This window comes from Hypanus sabinus, chromosome 7, assembly GCF_030144855.1.
Source record: "Hypanus sabinus isolate sHypSab1 chromosome 7, sHypSab1.hap1, whole genome shotgun sequence".
Lineage (NCBI taxonomy): Eukaryota > Metazoa > Chordata > Chondrichthyes > Myliobatiformes > Dasyatidae > Hypanus > Hypanus sabinus.
The window spans coordinates 130,302,478-130,318,541 of record NC_082712.1 but is presented as its reverse complement, the minus strand read 5'-3'; the positions used below and the strand labels follow the sequence as shown (position 1 = coordinate 130,318,541).

The 16,064-nt window shown below is 39.6% G+C and overlaps 1 protein-coding gene across 1 annotated transcript in view; it reads right to left on the bottom strand.

Annotated features, from left to right (window-relative positions):
• Nucleotides 1-2,471: 2,471 nt before the first annotated feature.
• The window catches only part of LOC132397191 (cleavage and polyadenylation specificity factor subunit 6-like), a 74,113-nt gene continuing 60,520 nt past the window's right edge, over nt 2,472-16,064 (bottom strand). The window contains exons 6-9 of the mRNA XM_059975606.1: nt 13,209-13,324; nt 12,464-12,617; nt 6,388-6,578; nt 2,472-5,007 (exon numbers count right to left, since the gene is read on the bottom strand). Coding sequence (XP_059831589.1) covers nt 6,389-6,578; nt 12,464-12,617; nt 13,209-13,324 — 460 coding nt within the window. The 3' untranslated portion in view covers nt 2,472-5,007; nt 6,388. The remainder of the gene's footprint in view (nt 5,008-6,387; nt 6,579-12,463; nt 12,618-13,208; nt 13,325-16,064) is intronic.

Sequence of the window (16,064 nt, the reverse complement as noted above, 5' to 3'; positions counted from 1 at the left end):
CCATTCAACAGAAAAAGACTCTTTCATGTCAAAGTGAAAGCAGATCCCTACAAAGTGATCTAAATTAATTATTTAATTACAAATATAAAACATAAAATAATTGATTGCATCAGTATTCTGTCCATTAATATGACACACCAAATCACCAGTGGTGCAGCCAGTTGATTGTAGAAGTCACATAATTAGATGAATGTGAAATGGGGACACATCTTTTTCCCTTATTAGGGAGAGAGCGAGCCTGTGGTGTGTTGAATTGCTGAATGAACGAGTAGTCTTTGGGGTACTGCAGATCTGTGTCTTTATTGATGCTTTGCTGCATGATCGAGTGCTTGATGGGTGGGGAGTCATTGCTTTCCTGCTGCTTATGCGTGGGAGGGGGAGCTGGGGAGGGGCTTTGGGGTTCTAACATTTAACTGTCGTTCTTTCTTTGGTGCACTCTTCTGTCTTCATGGATGTTTGCAAAGAAAAGGAACTTCAGGATGTATATTGTATACATTTCTCTGATATTAAATGTACCTTTTGAAACCTATTAAATGGAGATCCGTTTTTGGAGACCTGTGTGCAGTCAAGGTGTTTCAATTGATTATAGTAAAAATACACCTGTATCTGTAAGGTCCAACTGCTGGTGAGTCAGTATCCTGGTAAAAACTACACCATGAAGACAAAAGAACACTGCAAGCAACTCTGCGAAAAGGTTATCAAAAAGCACAAGTCAGGAGATGGATACAAGAAAATTTCCAGGTCACTGAATATCCCTTGGAGCAAGTCAGTCATCAAGAAATGGAAAGAATATGGCACAGCTGTAAATCTGCCCAGAGTAGGCGTTCCTCAAAAACGGAGTGACCACGCAAGCAGACCTATGACAATTCTGGAGAAGTTACAAGCTTCAGTGGCTGAGATAGGAGAGACTGCGCATACAAGAGTTGTTGCCCAGGTGCTTCGCCAGTCATAGCTTTAATGGGAGAGTGGCAAAGAGAAAGCCACTTGAAAAAAACTCACATGAAATCTTGGCTAGAGTTTGCCAGAAGGCATGTGGGAGATTCTGAAGTCAGCTGGAAGAAGGTTCTATGGTCTGATGAAACTAAAATTGAGCTTTTTGGCCATCAGGCTAAATGGTATGTTTGACATAAGCCAAACACTGCACATAATCAAAAATACAGCATCCCTACCATGATGCACGGTGGTGGCTGCATCATGCTGTGGGGATGCTTCACTACTGCAGGCCCTGGAAAGCTTGTAAAGGTAGAGGATAAAATGAATGCAGCAAAATACAAGGAAATCCTGAAGCAGTCTGCAAAAGAACTGCGATTTGGGAGATTTGTTTTCCAGCAAGACAATGACCCCAAGCTACACAGGAATGGCTTAAAAACAACAAGTTAATGCATTGGAGTGGCCAAGTCAGAGTCCAGAACTCAATGTAATTAAGCATTTGTGGATGAACTTGAAAATAACTGCTCATTCAGAATCACCACACAATCTGACGTATCTTGAGCAGTTTTGTACAAAAGAAAAGGGAAAAATTGCAGTGTCCAGATGTGCAAAGCTGGAAGAGACCTATCCACACAGACTCAAGGCCGTAATTGATACCAAAAGCGCATCTACTAAATACCGACTTGAAGGGAGTGAATTATGTAATCATTTTATATTTGTAATTAATTTAGATCATTTTGTAAAGATCTGTTTTCACATTGACACGAAAGAGTCTTTTCTGTGAATCAGCTTCAAAAAAGCCGAATTAAATCCACTGTGATTCAATGTTATAAAACAATAAAACATGAAAACTTGCAAGGGGGGGGGGGTTTAATAATTTTTATAGGGACTGTATAAACCTTTTACTGTCTTTATATTTGCTGCTGGGGTTAATCAATAATGTGCTCCAGCTATGCAGCCTAACTTTACAGCAGGATCTCCCCAAGAATGACCCAGGAAAAACAAGTATCCCTATGTCCTTGCCTACCATTTCCACTTCCCTCTTGTGTTTAAAGAGCCCCTTGTTCTGCTGCATTTCTCATCCCCTTATTAAACTCTCAGTTCTGATAGAGATGATCTTTCCCAACTGTCCTCATTTTTAATTGTAATGTCTTGTTGAATAACTCATGAGTCAGTTATTCAGCCTATCAACTCCTATTCTACATATTAATGTCCATTCCTTTTGGGCTATCCAGGTTGGACAATTTTAAAAGCAATTGCAAGCTAGATGATCAAGTTTCCTAATTTTATTGGATGTGTGAGCGCAACTTGCAGTTAAATTGGATGCATCGTAGAGTGCTGGACTTTCCAGTACTTCAGCCCACTGTCTAAAACGTCCTTTTGTTGTACAGTTAGCTGCAGATGTATCTCAGCTGTAGGTTGTTCCTCAACATATGCTGTTCTTCAAAAGAAAAAAGACGGCACGGTATCAGGAATCTACATTTTAATACGTTGGAGTGTATTTGTGTCACTAAAATATACAGAGTAACAAGCTACAAAAGAAAACACACAACAATTTTATTTTTTTAATTTCACAGTAAACGCACAAGCACAATACAAAGTCACTGACAAATTGCTTGTCCTTAAACCGGTACAACTAAAAAAAATATTTTTTTACCATTTTAAAAAAGAAAGCAGAAAATTGTCCCAAGTGAAGAAAGATTGAAATTCTACGTGGAATGCTTTAGTTGTGCATTCCCTTCCTCCCCACAAGTGCTGGCACCAACCACAGTAGCACCAGGCCAGCAGGTGCTAACCCAGCTGCAAGTCCCACTTCTCCATGGTATTCTCAATTCCAACTCTCCAAGATGCAAAGCACTAAACAGGTTAAATCAACAACTCAATGAAGGTCAAGCCTAAATCAAAGCCTGAAAGAAAAACCTTCCACACAAAACTTGCCGGCAAATTTCAGAAATTCTCACCATTATTTTGTTGCCAGTGCAACGCATCATCAAGGTGGACATTGAAATGATATCACTTGATTAATTGCTAGGTTTTCAGTGATGATTAGTTAGTCTCAGTTGTCCTTTACAAATCTTTCATGGTCTATACTATATTAGTCCTCATGCAGAAATTTCAAAGGTAGCACCAATAAGAGCAACTTGTGGACCATTCAAAATTACCATCACTAACCTTCATCATGACATTATTAAAAACATTATTCCATAATATGGTGTTCATTTCTTTGACCTACTTAGAATTACTGAAAATTATGTCACTTTAAATCTGGGTATGTACGGACAACAGCTGTTCATACGGACATCAATTATTGGTCTTGGAATCAAAAAATCCACCTTGAACCAAATTGCTGAGGCTTCATTCTTACCACTAGATTGCCACCAATTTGCTCTATCATACATATGAGTATATCACAATCTTGGCATGTGATCCTTTTTCCAGAGGAGGGAGGACATGACAAAGACTACATACAAGGATCCATAGGGGCTTTAATAACATCAAGTCATTTAGTTATAAAATTCACAAGAAAGCAAAACTAAAATCCTTTGTTCAGTCCCCATAATCAGTCACTTATAGGGTAGACATATGAATATAAATTGATTGTGAACGAGTGACGTTTTAATTCAAGATGATTGAGAGACACTGAAATGTTATTTCGAGGGTTCACCACAAACATACAGTGGCAAGGACCAAACGATTTTGGTGGCACCATATTAACCCTTTAACATTTTACATCAACCTATTGTTGCAGAATTTGTAGCTGATGTTGTTGTAATTTACACGCAGGTCATAAAAGCTGAAGAAATTCAATGACTGATTTTCTAGGAAGGGGAAGATTTATCTTACTGCATCATCATCATCGACACCAAAAATATTGTCAACACTTTCCCAGTAATTCTTAAACCTTTAAGTTAATTCAATTTATAATTGAAGGAACGGCTTCTTGCTTTATTACCTGTTTTAAAAAAAGTATTTCAGCAAAATTTTCTCTCTTTAGAATAACGGTAATATGAAGAACACCAGGTTTAGCTACGAGGCTGTGAGGATTTCGAAGAACTAAGCTTGTCACATTAGGGAAACCTACTCACTCAGAGAGACTAAAAGAGGATACTAACATTATTTTGACAATTTCAGATACTTAGCTTCAAAGAAAAAGGAAATTCTGCAGGTGATAAATCGTAAAGGCTTCTCTCAATGGTTTTCTAAAAAATTCTGCATTATCTTTGTAAAAGAAACTAAAAAAAAACTTCATTTATTTTAAATATTCTTGCAACTCTACTATCACAAAGAAAGATGAATCCCGTTGGCTGGACATAATCCACATTGGCATCACAATGCACATGGGGCAGTCTGGATGATAAGAGTACAGTATTTAATTATATTATTAATAAAATAGGGTCTTCACTAGTTCTTGGCACACAGGTGCGAAAGATTCGTTGTCATGCACCCTAACCTATATAAATATAAAAGAACTTTAAGTAGTAATTCTCTGACAGAACACTGAGAGTCACTATTCACCTACACATTTGCAATATGGAAAGTGTTACAATTCACATTAGGAATACTTCCTTTTGATCGCTATTGCCAATGAAATCATGAGTAATCAGAGGACTTGTACTAATACTAGCCATACAAAACAAATAGATAACATAAGTTGTTGAGGTTTATCCAAGATGATGACATTTCACCCCTAAATATTTTACCAGTGACTCTCAGCAGAATTTAGGCTCAATGCGGTCAGCAATGAAAAGATTTGGCAGAAATCAAAATGCAGCCTCTTTTTGAAGATGCCCTCTTAGAAAAAAGATCTGATCAGCCAGCATCCCTTAAAGAAACAGAATGTATAAAATGTTTAATGTAATTGTTGAAACGTACGTTCCAGAAATCCATTCCCAAACGAATTTGAGAAATTCTTGAAGTTGCAACCGTGTGTGTACTAACACTTCACTTTCCACAGGTCTTGGTGCACACACTTCTCCCAAGAATTCAGCTCCTTTCTTCACTCGTTTCAAAATGTCTTCCTGACTTTTTAATTTTTTTCTCCTGATCCAGGATCTGTACAAAGATGAAAACTCTCCTCTGCAGAGTGAAGGAGAGGAAGAGAGAGAATATGAGCTATTAAATCAAATAGGTGAGAAATTTTGGTGTAAGGCTAGAGTACTGATACTGTATTTACCCTCCAAATAGTTACACTGATCTTCCCTTCCCTTCACTCTTCCACTCCTCTGAAGCCACTGGCTTGCTGAATATTTAAACTGATATTCATATAACTGCCACCTTATTTAGTCTTTCTGCTTAGGATTATGAATATATCATATGGGAGAGGGTGTCAGAAGGTGTGGAGATGGAGCCCAATTCTACATTCACATCCAAATGTTTGTTCCTTCAAGCAAGGTAAGTAATTTCTGAATAAGAGAATAAAACTAGTTAATTTTTTTTTACTAACATGAGAAAATCTGCAAATGCTGGAAATCCAAACCAACACACACACAAAACGCTGGAGGAACTCAGCAGGGATTTCCTGGTGGACACCCATTTCAATTCTACTTCCCTTTCCCATTTGTCAGTCCGTGGCTTTCTTTACCTCCATGATGAGGCCACACTCAGGTTGGAGGAGAAACACTTTATATTCCATCTGGCTAGTCTCCAACCTGATGGCATGAACATTGATTTCTTGAACTTTCAGTAACTGTTCTCCCCCTCCCTCTCCTGCACCATTCTCCATTCTGGTTTCCTCTCTCATTTTATCTCTTTACCGGCCGGTTACCTCCCTCCGGAGCTCCTCCCCCTTCCCTTTCTTCCATGGTCTTCTGTCCTCTCTTATGAGATACCCCCTTCTCCAGCCCATTATTTCTTCCTCCAATCAACTTCCCAGCTCTTTACTTCACTCCCTCCCTCCCTCCCCGTCTCCTGGTTTCACCTATCACCTGGTACCTTGTCCTTCTTCCTCCCACCTACCCCCACTCTCTTAGTCTGACTCCTTCCCCTTTCCTTTCCAGTCCTGATGAAGAGTCTTGGCCTGAAACGTCGACTGTTTACTCTTTTTCAGAGATGCTGCCTGGCCTGCTGAGTTCCTCCAGCTTTTTGTGTGTGTTGCCTTAATTTCTTTACTTCTAGTTTGAAGCTTACAGGTGTGTCATCTGTATGAATAAAATTTAAAGCAGAATGGATGAAAATTTGCAATTTCCGAGGTATGTACTTCAGATCCAGAATTAGAGATTCTTGCAGTTCTTTGAAGTCTACATTTCCTTTAAAGGCTAACATTTCGCTTTCATGAACATCGCCACCTCACCACTCATTTTGGGAATCTGATGGGCAAGGCAGCCTGTTTAACTTTCCTGCATATTAAGAACTCCCCCCTCCCACCCCCCCATCACATTGTAAGTAATTGGGTGCAGATTCATAATATAACAACGAAGTAATTTTAGCTTTTAAAATGATGTTATATTGTAAGCGTACCTTAACGGTGCCTATATTCCCTTTCCCGATCTCTTTCTTTGTCACGGTCTCGATCTCTATGTCGGTCGCGTTCCCTGCTTCTCTCACGATAATAGTCTTCATGTCGATCTTCACTGTGAGAGCGCTCTCTGTGCCTGCGGCTTCTATCATGAGAGCGGCTGTACTCTCGGTCTCGCGATCGATCTCTTTTTCTACAAAACAATATTTTCAGCAGCATATCTTAATTACATTTTGGAAGGATAATTAATTACATAAAAAGGTGAATATTAGCAGCCCTCTCAGTATTTATCAGGAGATTAACAATGGGCAAACTATCAAATGAGGTTAAAAGAAATTCAGACATGTATGATAGAGTTAAGATAAACTGCTAACGTTACATTATTATAGATACGTGATGTAAATCGATTAGAAAAGAGAAAAATTTCAAGAGGGCCAGCAGAATTTTTTTTATGATTCTTATATACAAAAAGGGGATTAAAAACGGGTAATAATAAAGTTAGTTGAAGGTAGGAAAGTTAATGAAATCTTTCTCAGAAATGCAATTTTAAAAAGTTAGAAACTACAAATACAGCTTAGTTAGCATAATTCAAATTGGAAGGCAATATTTGAAGTTACTAAGCTCTTTGGAAAAATTATACAAAGTATTGATTGAAATAATAAAATGGATATAATGTATTCTGAAATCCAAATTACTTTTAATGGAAGTCCTTTCTGGAAGAAATGCGTAGTAAACTCATAATTGTGGTTAGAGTATGTGCAAACATGAAATTAGAAATAGATTGGACAGCAAGCTGGCTAGATGGCAAAAGAGAAAAAGGGAACAGGTAAAAATGGTTCCTCAAAATCTGCAAAGTGGTGCCCCAAAAGGTTGAGTGCTGAGATCACTATTATTTACCATTCACATAAATGATGTTACATATTTAGATAGTTCTATGTTCCAAACCTTCTGCAGTAAAGGTTAGCATTTCAGTAACTTTAATTAGTTGCTGCATCTAAATGCTAATCTTTTGTGTTTCATGTACCAGGACTCCCAGATGCTTTCATACTGCACTATTTTAAGATGCACTTATTTTAGAATAATAAATTGTTTTGTTCATTCTTCCCCTATTGTGCTAAGGGCCTCAATGGGGTGGAATTTGTTCAGTTGGTCCAATAATTTCTCTCAAGCGAAATGCAGATGTATCCACTAGAGAGGGTGTAAAACTAGGCCTCCTCCTGGGAAACAAGGGAGCACAAGTGACTGAAATTAGAGTGGGTGAGAATTGTAAGACCAGTGATCATTAATTCCATTAATTTTAAAATTGATATTGAAAAGAATAGGACTGGTCTGTGAGCTTGTCTTAAATTGTGACAATGCTAATCAAGATTGCATTAGGCAAGAATTTGCAAAGGTTGATTGGGAGAGGTTGTATGCAGGCAAATGGTCGTCTGGCAAGAGGGAGGGTTTTAAAAGTGAGATACGAAAGTTCAAAACCATGTTCTAGTTAGGCTGGCACGATTAGAGAACCTTGATCCATGAGAGATATTAAGTTTCTGGTCAGGAAAAAATGAAGGCAAATGTCACATACAACTAGTTTGGATCCAATGAATAGAATATAGGAATACATGACAGGTAAATCAAGTGGGCTAAAAGAGGACATGAGACAGCTTTTTCAAGTAGGATAAAGGAGAATCCTAAGAGTTTTATAAATATATTAAGAGTAAAAGGGTTATTGGGAACAGAATAAAGTCTTCATAAGAAATAATGTAGTTGTCTATGTGTGGAGGCTCATAAGGTGGTGTCTTAAATGAAATATTTCATGTCTGTATTTACCACGGAGAATGTCATAGAAAATGGGAAATTTAGAAGGAGTATGGTGTTGTCTTGAAACATACACACATTACAAAAAAGAGGTGCTGAAAGCACACAGAATTGGATAAACCTCCGGGGCCTGACCAAGTATATTCCCAGACATGGTTGTAAGTTATGGAAGAATTCGCTGAAGCCTTGGCAGAGATATTTGTATCATCATTATCCACTGGTGATTCAGAGTGAAGTACCAGAAGACTGGATGATGACTAATGTCAGAGCTTTATTTAAGAAGAGCTGGAAAGGACCAGCCAGGGAACTGAAGGCAATTATGAGACAGGAACTACCTGCAGTTTGAAAGGCAAGGAATAATTAGCTTCACTTGAATTGATTAAATTTTCAGAAGAGATAATTAAGAGGATTGGTGAGGTCAGGGCAGTAGATATTGTCTACATGGACTTTAACAAGGACTTCCATGGTAGGCTGATCTGGAAGTTCTGATTACACAGTGAGGTCATCAACTGATAACAAAATTGCCTTGGTGGTGGAAGTCAGAGGATGATAGTGAAGGGATGTTTGTCAAATTGAGGGCTGTGAGCAGTGGTGTGCCAGAGGGATTGTGCTGGGTCCACTGTTGTTCATCAGTCCACTAACAATCTGGATGACACTAAAATTGGTGGTATAGAGGACAGTGAAAGAGATTATCTGAGACTACAACAATATTTAGACCGACTGGGAAAGTAGGTCAAAGAATAGCAGATGGAATTTAACTAGGATAAATGCAACGATTTTCATTTCAGTAAGCTTACCCAGTTAATGGCAGCACCTGGAGAGTAATGCAGAACAAAGACCAAGTCCCTGAAAGTGATGACACAAGTAGAGAGGATGCAGAAGAAGGTGTTTGATATGTTTGTCTCGGTTGGTCAAGGGATTAAGTATAAGGCTTGGGACGTCATGTTGCTACTGTACATGACGTTGGTGAGATCACAGAGTATTGTGTGCAGTTCTGGTTGTCCAGCTATGGGAAGGATGTCATTAAACTGGAGAGGATGTGAAAAAGATCCAAAATGATGTTAGCAGAACTGGAGGGCTTGAGTTATAAGGAGAGGCTGACTAGGCTGGGGCTTTTTTTCTCCCTGGAGTGCAGGAAGCTGAGATGTCAGCGTATAGATATATCAAACAATTAGAGGCATAGATAAATTATAGGAATCTAAAACTAGAGGATATAGGCTTATGGAAATAAATTTAATGGGGAGCTGGGAGGAAACTTCTTTCACATATTTAAAGTTCAAAGTAAATATATGTCACCATATACAGCACTACCCAGAGATTCATTTTCTTGTGGGCCTTCAGTCATTTACAGATGCTGGGGGGGGAAACAATCTGATAGAAGAATTGAAAGTGGCACATAAATGGTAGATAATCTTGTACTTCCTGTACATAATAAAGTGGCCACTGAGCGTACGTTCATAGGCTTCTACTGCCGTAGCCCATTCACTTCAAGGTTCAATGTGTTGTGTGTTCAGAGATGCTCTTCTGCACACTACTGTTGTAATGCCTGGTTATTTGAGTTACCGTCACCTTTCTGTCAGCTTTAAACAGTCTGGCTATTCTCCTCAGACCTCTCTCATTAACCAGGCTTTTTTTTTGCCTACAGAACTGCCAGTCACTAGATGTTTTTTGTTTATTACTCCATTCTCTGTAAACTCTATATTGACTCTGAGCGTGAAAATCCCAAATTTCTGAGATACTCAAACCACCCCATCTGGCATCAACAATCATTTCATGATCAAAGTCACTTAGATCACATTACTTCCCCATTCTGATGTTTGGTCTGAACAACTGAACCTCTTGACGGTGGGCAAATGTTAGCAATATGTCAGTAAGTGTAGAGAAAAATAAGGTTGTTTGAAGTGACTTAAAGATCTTAGAAAGTGAGGTCCTGCTTCAGCTGAAAACACTGAAAATTAATAAATCTACAGTGCCAGACAACATATATACATGGGTACTTAAAGAAGTCTGTGAATATATATACACAAACCCCTAACATGTGTACTTCAAAAGTCATTGAAATCTGGTGAAACCCCTAAGGATTGGAGATGAGCTAACATTGACCCAGTATACAAGAAGATTGACCACACTGACCCTGTTAGCTATAGACCAGTAAAGCACAACATGTATCGCCAGCAAGATAATAGAAACAATAATAAAGAATGAGATAGAAAAGTAAATGATAAGAATCAGCATGTTCAGAAAGGAGAAATCATGTTTAACTAATATGCTGGAGTTCTATGATGAGGCAACTGAAATTTATGGTAACAATATAATTTGATATCATTTACTTGAACTTTCAGAAGGCTTTTGACAAGGTACCCCACGAGAGGTTAGTAATCAAATTACAGGAGGTAGGAATTCAGGGTAAGGTGTGTGAATGGGTACAGAATTTGCTCAAAAACAGAAAACGAGTTATGGTGAGAGGATCATTTTCACACCTAGATGTTAAAAGTGTGTTCCTCAGGGAAGACCACAATCTGTGCGGATTGGTGATAATATCTCCTCCTCACTGACGATCAACACTGGCACACCTCAGGGGTGTGTGCTCAGCCCACTGCTCTACTCTCTTTCCACATGACCGTGTGGCTAGGCATAGCTTAAATACCATCTATAAATTTGCTGACAATATAGCCATTGTTGGTAGAATCTCAAGTGGTGACGAGAGGGCATATAGGAGTGAGATATGCCAACTAGTGGAATGGTGCTGCAGCAACCACCTGGCACTCAACATCAGTAAGAGGAAAGAGCTGATTGTGGACTTCCAGAAGGGTAAGACAAAGGAACACATACCAATCCTCATAGAGGGATCAGACATTCAGAGAATGAGCAGTTTCAAGTTCCTGGGTGTCAAGATCTCTGAGGACCTAACCTGTTTCCAACATATCGATGCAGTTAAAAAGAAGGCAAGACAGCGGCTATATTTCATTAGGAGTCTGAAGATATTTGGTATGTCAACAAATACACTCAACAAGTTCTATATTTATACCGTGGAGAGCATTTTGACAGGCTGCATCACTGTCTGGTATGGTGGGGGAGGGGGGCTACTGCACAGGACCGAAGGAGGCTGTAGAGGGTAGTAAATTTAGTTGGCTCTATCCTGGGTACTAGCCTACAAAGTGCCCAGGACATCTTCAAGGAGCAGTGTCTCAGAAAAAAGTGTCCATTAATTTACATTAATGATTTGGATAAGCACATAACAAATAAACTGTAAAGTTCGCCCATGACACACAATTAGGGGGATGGACTTATAACATTCAGGCAGCGGAATCAATACAATTAGATCTAAGTAAAATCCAGATGTAGACAGATAAATTTTTTATGTAAGCAAATGTAAAGTATTACATAAATGGAAGTAGAAATATTAGATATAAATATACAATGAGGGAGCCTTGAGTTAGAAAGTTCACTGTATGAGAAGGATTTGAGTGCCCTGGTAAATTCATCACTATTAACATCTAAACAATGCACAGAAGCGATAAGAAGGCGAACAGAATGTTGGCCTATGTAATGCACTCAGTGGATTTTGAGTCAAGACACATACTGACACATATTGTCTGATTACATTCTCCTTAAGTTCTATAACGTGCTTGTGAGGCCACATCTTGAACACTGTGTATGATTTTGGTCTCCATATTGTGTGAGGGATGGGAAGGCACTGCAGAGTCCAGAGAAGTGTGACTAGACTCATTCCAGATCTGCAGGGTATGAGCTCTGAAGGAAGATTGAAAGAATAAAATCTTTTAAGCTAAGTAGACGTAGAATGAGAGAAGACATGATACAAGTGTTCAAAATCATTAAGGCTATAAGAAAGTGGATGCCAGCTGTTACTTCAAAATTGATCCATCATGAAGGACACAGGACCATAGGTAGAGACTGGTTAAGGGGAGATTTCAGAATAACTACCTAGTTAAATAGTTGAGAGTAGCTTTGTTGGGCCGAATGTCCTGTTCTTGTCAAAAACTTTTTGATGCTCTAATGTCTGCATGTTTTATGCATTGAGCTGCTGACACATATTGTCTGATTAGATGTTTGCATTAACAAGCAGGTGTACAGGTGGCCACATGGTCAGCTCAACTTGATCTGAGAAAATGTGATTGCCAAAGACTAGTAATGTCTTACTAAATTGTTGAACAATGACACCTGTGTAATATCATACAAGAATAATCCTCCCACTTTGATAAGCAGTATTAGTTTCAACCAAAGCAACCAAGGTGATGCTTAGTGTCTGCATACCTGGATCCTGACCCATATGATTTGGACTCAATTCCATGGAGGCAGTCCTGCAGGGAACTGATCAGAACCTTACAACGGTCATCCGGTGCAACTTTTGACTGTCTGATCAAGGCAATGGCAGTAAGCAATGTCTCGATGGCATTTCCATAGTCCCCTGCATAACAAAAAAATTGAAAAACTGAGCCAATTTCTGGACTTTAAACCAGAATCACACATTGCTAAATGTAAAGTCATAGCCTGGTCCTATATGTTGTTTGGCGCATTTTCAAAAATATTTAAACATTGTGGCTCTGGGATTTTCAAAGGTTCGCATTTCTGATGCATGATTATTAAATTGCAATTGGAACAAAATCTGATAGTATAGTGAAATACAGTACATGCTAATCGGAACACAAAGCATCCTTTCCAGAGCTTGAAGAACTGATTTTATTTTGTTCTCCTTTTACTTATCTGTTATAGTATCCTGATCATTGTGTTCTCTCCCTTTGGGGGCAAGCACTATTACACAGTGGACAGCTTTGATCAATATTATTCCTGGAAAATTTCATCCTTTATCCTTTTTCCTGTCTCTATATACCTCACCTCGAACAAAATGCACCACTTTATTGCAATTGAGACATATTATCATCTGAAAAAGTAACCCTGCATGGATCACCATAATAAGATGAGCAGGTTAAGAGGTAAGGGTGTGACGAGCTAATAATGTGCTGAGGGAATGGGTGTAAAGGTGCATAGAATCACTAACCTGTACTGGCCCCGGCGACAGCTTTGGCGATGGCACTACTAGAGATTGCACGATTCTTGTTCATTATCTCTTCAAAATCTGCTTCACTCAAAGGGGGACTACTGGCGTCGGGATCTCTACAAGGCAAGGACAAGGCATTTCAGTGTTAACAAAGATATAAATGTAGTCAATCACCTCAGACATAAATTATAATTAGGTTCATCTCACTAATATACAGATAGAATATGCATATTAGGTTATCACAGGCCTATCTCTTTTCTAGAAATGAAAATAATTGTCTTGTTTTTCTGCGTGTCTGAAGGCCTCCTTTCTTAGCAACAAAATACACTGGACACTGGAAAATTGAAATAAGAATGGAAAATGTAGGATACACTCAGCATGATTGGAAAGAGGGAAAATAGTTAATATTTCAGGTCAAACACCTTTATAAGAATTGGAAAAGTGAGAAATGAAACTGGTATTAAGGGGAAGTCTGTGACACTGCGGAGAATGGGCAAAACTGAGTAGCGTCAACTTTGCAACAATACTGATGCCCTTGATTCTCCCCTTAACAAATTCTGAATCATTGGTCCCAAACAGCTTATTTTCACCAAAGTTGACCAATCTCTCTGTATCTTCACCTCACACCAGGATAATTGAGAAGCCCTTTGCTTTTCCTTGTTCAGAGGCTCAACCAAGTTCCCAATCATTGCTCTCCTTCAGCAGGTTGAACTTGTTCTCACATTGAAGAACTTAAACTCCTTTCATTTCTTCGACATTAACAGCTTCAATGTGAGAACCCATGAGTCCAAGCTATACCTGTCTTTTTGTAGGATACACAGTACATTCCTTTTATCAGCTTTCATCATGATCTCTCTCTTGCTTCTTTTACTGGTGTATCAAAGACTGTAGTGTTCCTGCTTCCTTGATAGCTTGATCACCTATGCTGCCAATTTCATTCCTGCTTTCACTTCCACCTGGTCAGTCTTTGACTCTAGCCTTCCCATTCATGAATTTTACTTCTGCATTTCTGGAAATTGGTTAGTAACTACTTTCCACTATGATTACAGATGCCTGAAGCTAACTTAGCAACAATGCTTCCATTCCTGCTTGATGCAAGATCTAACTCTTTTCTCCCATTTCCTGTCTCCATTGCATCTGCTTGTTTGATCAAAGCTTCCAAATTAGTGTTTTCAATACTCCTTTCCTTTTCCCTGAACAATAGATGCCTCTCCACCATAATATGTGGTTCAAGTTCAAGTGTATTATCATCTGACTGTACAAGGGGTGATTGATATGTTCGTGGCTTAAGGTAGATGGAGTCAATTTTAGAAAACCTAGCACATTTATTTTTCAACATAGTCCCCTCCTACATTTACACACTTAGTCCAGTGGTTGTGGAGTATACGGATCTTGGACCTCCAGGAAGTGCCCACAGCAGGGGTGATTGATAAGTTCATGGCCCAAGGTAGAAGGAGATGAGTTACTAACTTCAAAATTTCTGCATAATCACTCAAAGAGTTGGCCTGCATGTGCATGTAACGAGAGCTATATAACTTATCTCCTTCTATCTTAGGCCACAAACTTATCAGTCACTCATCTGTGGACATTTTCTGGAGATCCAAGATCCATATGCTCCATGACTGCTGGACTAAGTTCGTAAATGTAGGAGGGGACTATGTTAAAAAATAAATGTCAAGTCAAGTCAAGTCAAGTCAAGTCAACTTTTATTGTCATTTCGACCATAACTGCTGGTACAGTGCATAGTAAAAATGAGACAATGTTTTTCAGGACCATGGTGTTACATGACACAGTACAAAAAACTAGACCGAACTACGTAATAAAAAAGACACAGAGAAAGCTACACTAGACTACAGACCTACACTGGATTGCATAAAGTGCACAAAAAACAGTGCAGGCATTACAATAAATAATAAACAGGACAGTAGGGCAAGGTGTCAGTCCAGGCTTCGAGTATTGAGGAGTCTGATAGCTTGGGGGAAGAAACTGTTACATAGTCTGGTCATGAGAGCCTGAATGCTTTGGTACCTTTTCCCAGACAGCAGGAGGGAGAAGAGATGGTATGAGGGCTGCATGGGGTCCTTCATAATGCTGTTTCCTTTGCGGATGCAGCGTGTAGTGTAATTGTCTGTGATGGCAGGAAGAGAGACCCCGATGATCTTCTCAGCTGACCTCACTATCCGCTGCAGGGTCTTGCGATCTGAGATGGTGCAATTTCCGAACCAGGCAGTGATGCAGTTGCTCAGGATGCTCTCAATACAACCCCTGTAGAATGTGATGAGGATGGGGGGTGGGAGATGGACATTCCTCGGCCTTCGCAAAAAGTAAAGACGCTGCTGGGCTTTCTCTGCTATGGAGCTGGTGTTGAGGGACCAGGTGAGATTCTCCGTCAGGTGAACACCAAGAAATTTGGTGCTGTTTACAATCTCTACCAAGGAGCCGTCGATGTTCAGCGGGGAGTGGTCGCTCTGTGCCCTCCTGAAGTCAACAACCATCTCTTTTGTTTTGTCCACATTAAGAGACAGGTTGTTGGCTCTGCACCAGTCCGTTAGCTACTGCACCTCCTCTCTATAAGCTGACTCGTCATTCTTGCTGATGAGACCCACCACGGTGGTGTCATTGGCGAACTTGATGATACGGTTCAAGCTGTGTGTTGCAGCACAGTCGTGGGTCAGCAGAGTGAACAGCAGTAGACTGAGCATGCAACCCTGGGGAGCCCCCGTGCTCAGTGTGATGGTGTTGGAGATGCTGCTCCCAATCCGGACTGACTGAGGTCTCCCAGTCAGGAAGTCTAGGATCCAGTTGCAGAGGGAGGTGTTCAGGCCCAGTAGGCTCAGCTTTCCAATCAGTTTCTGA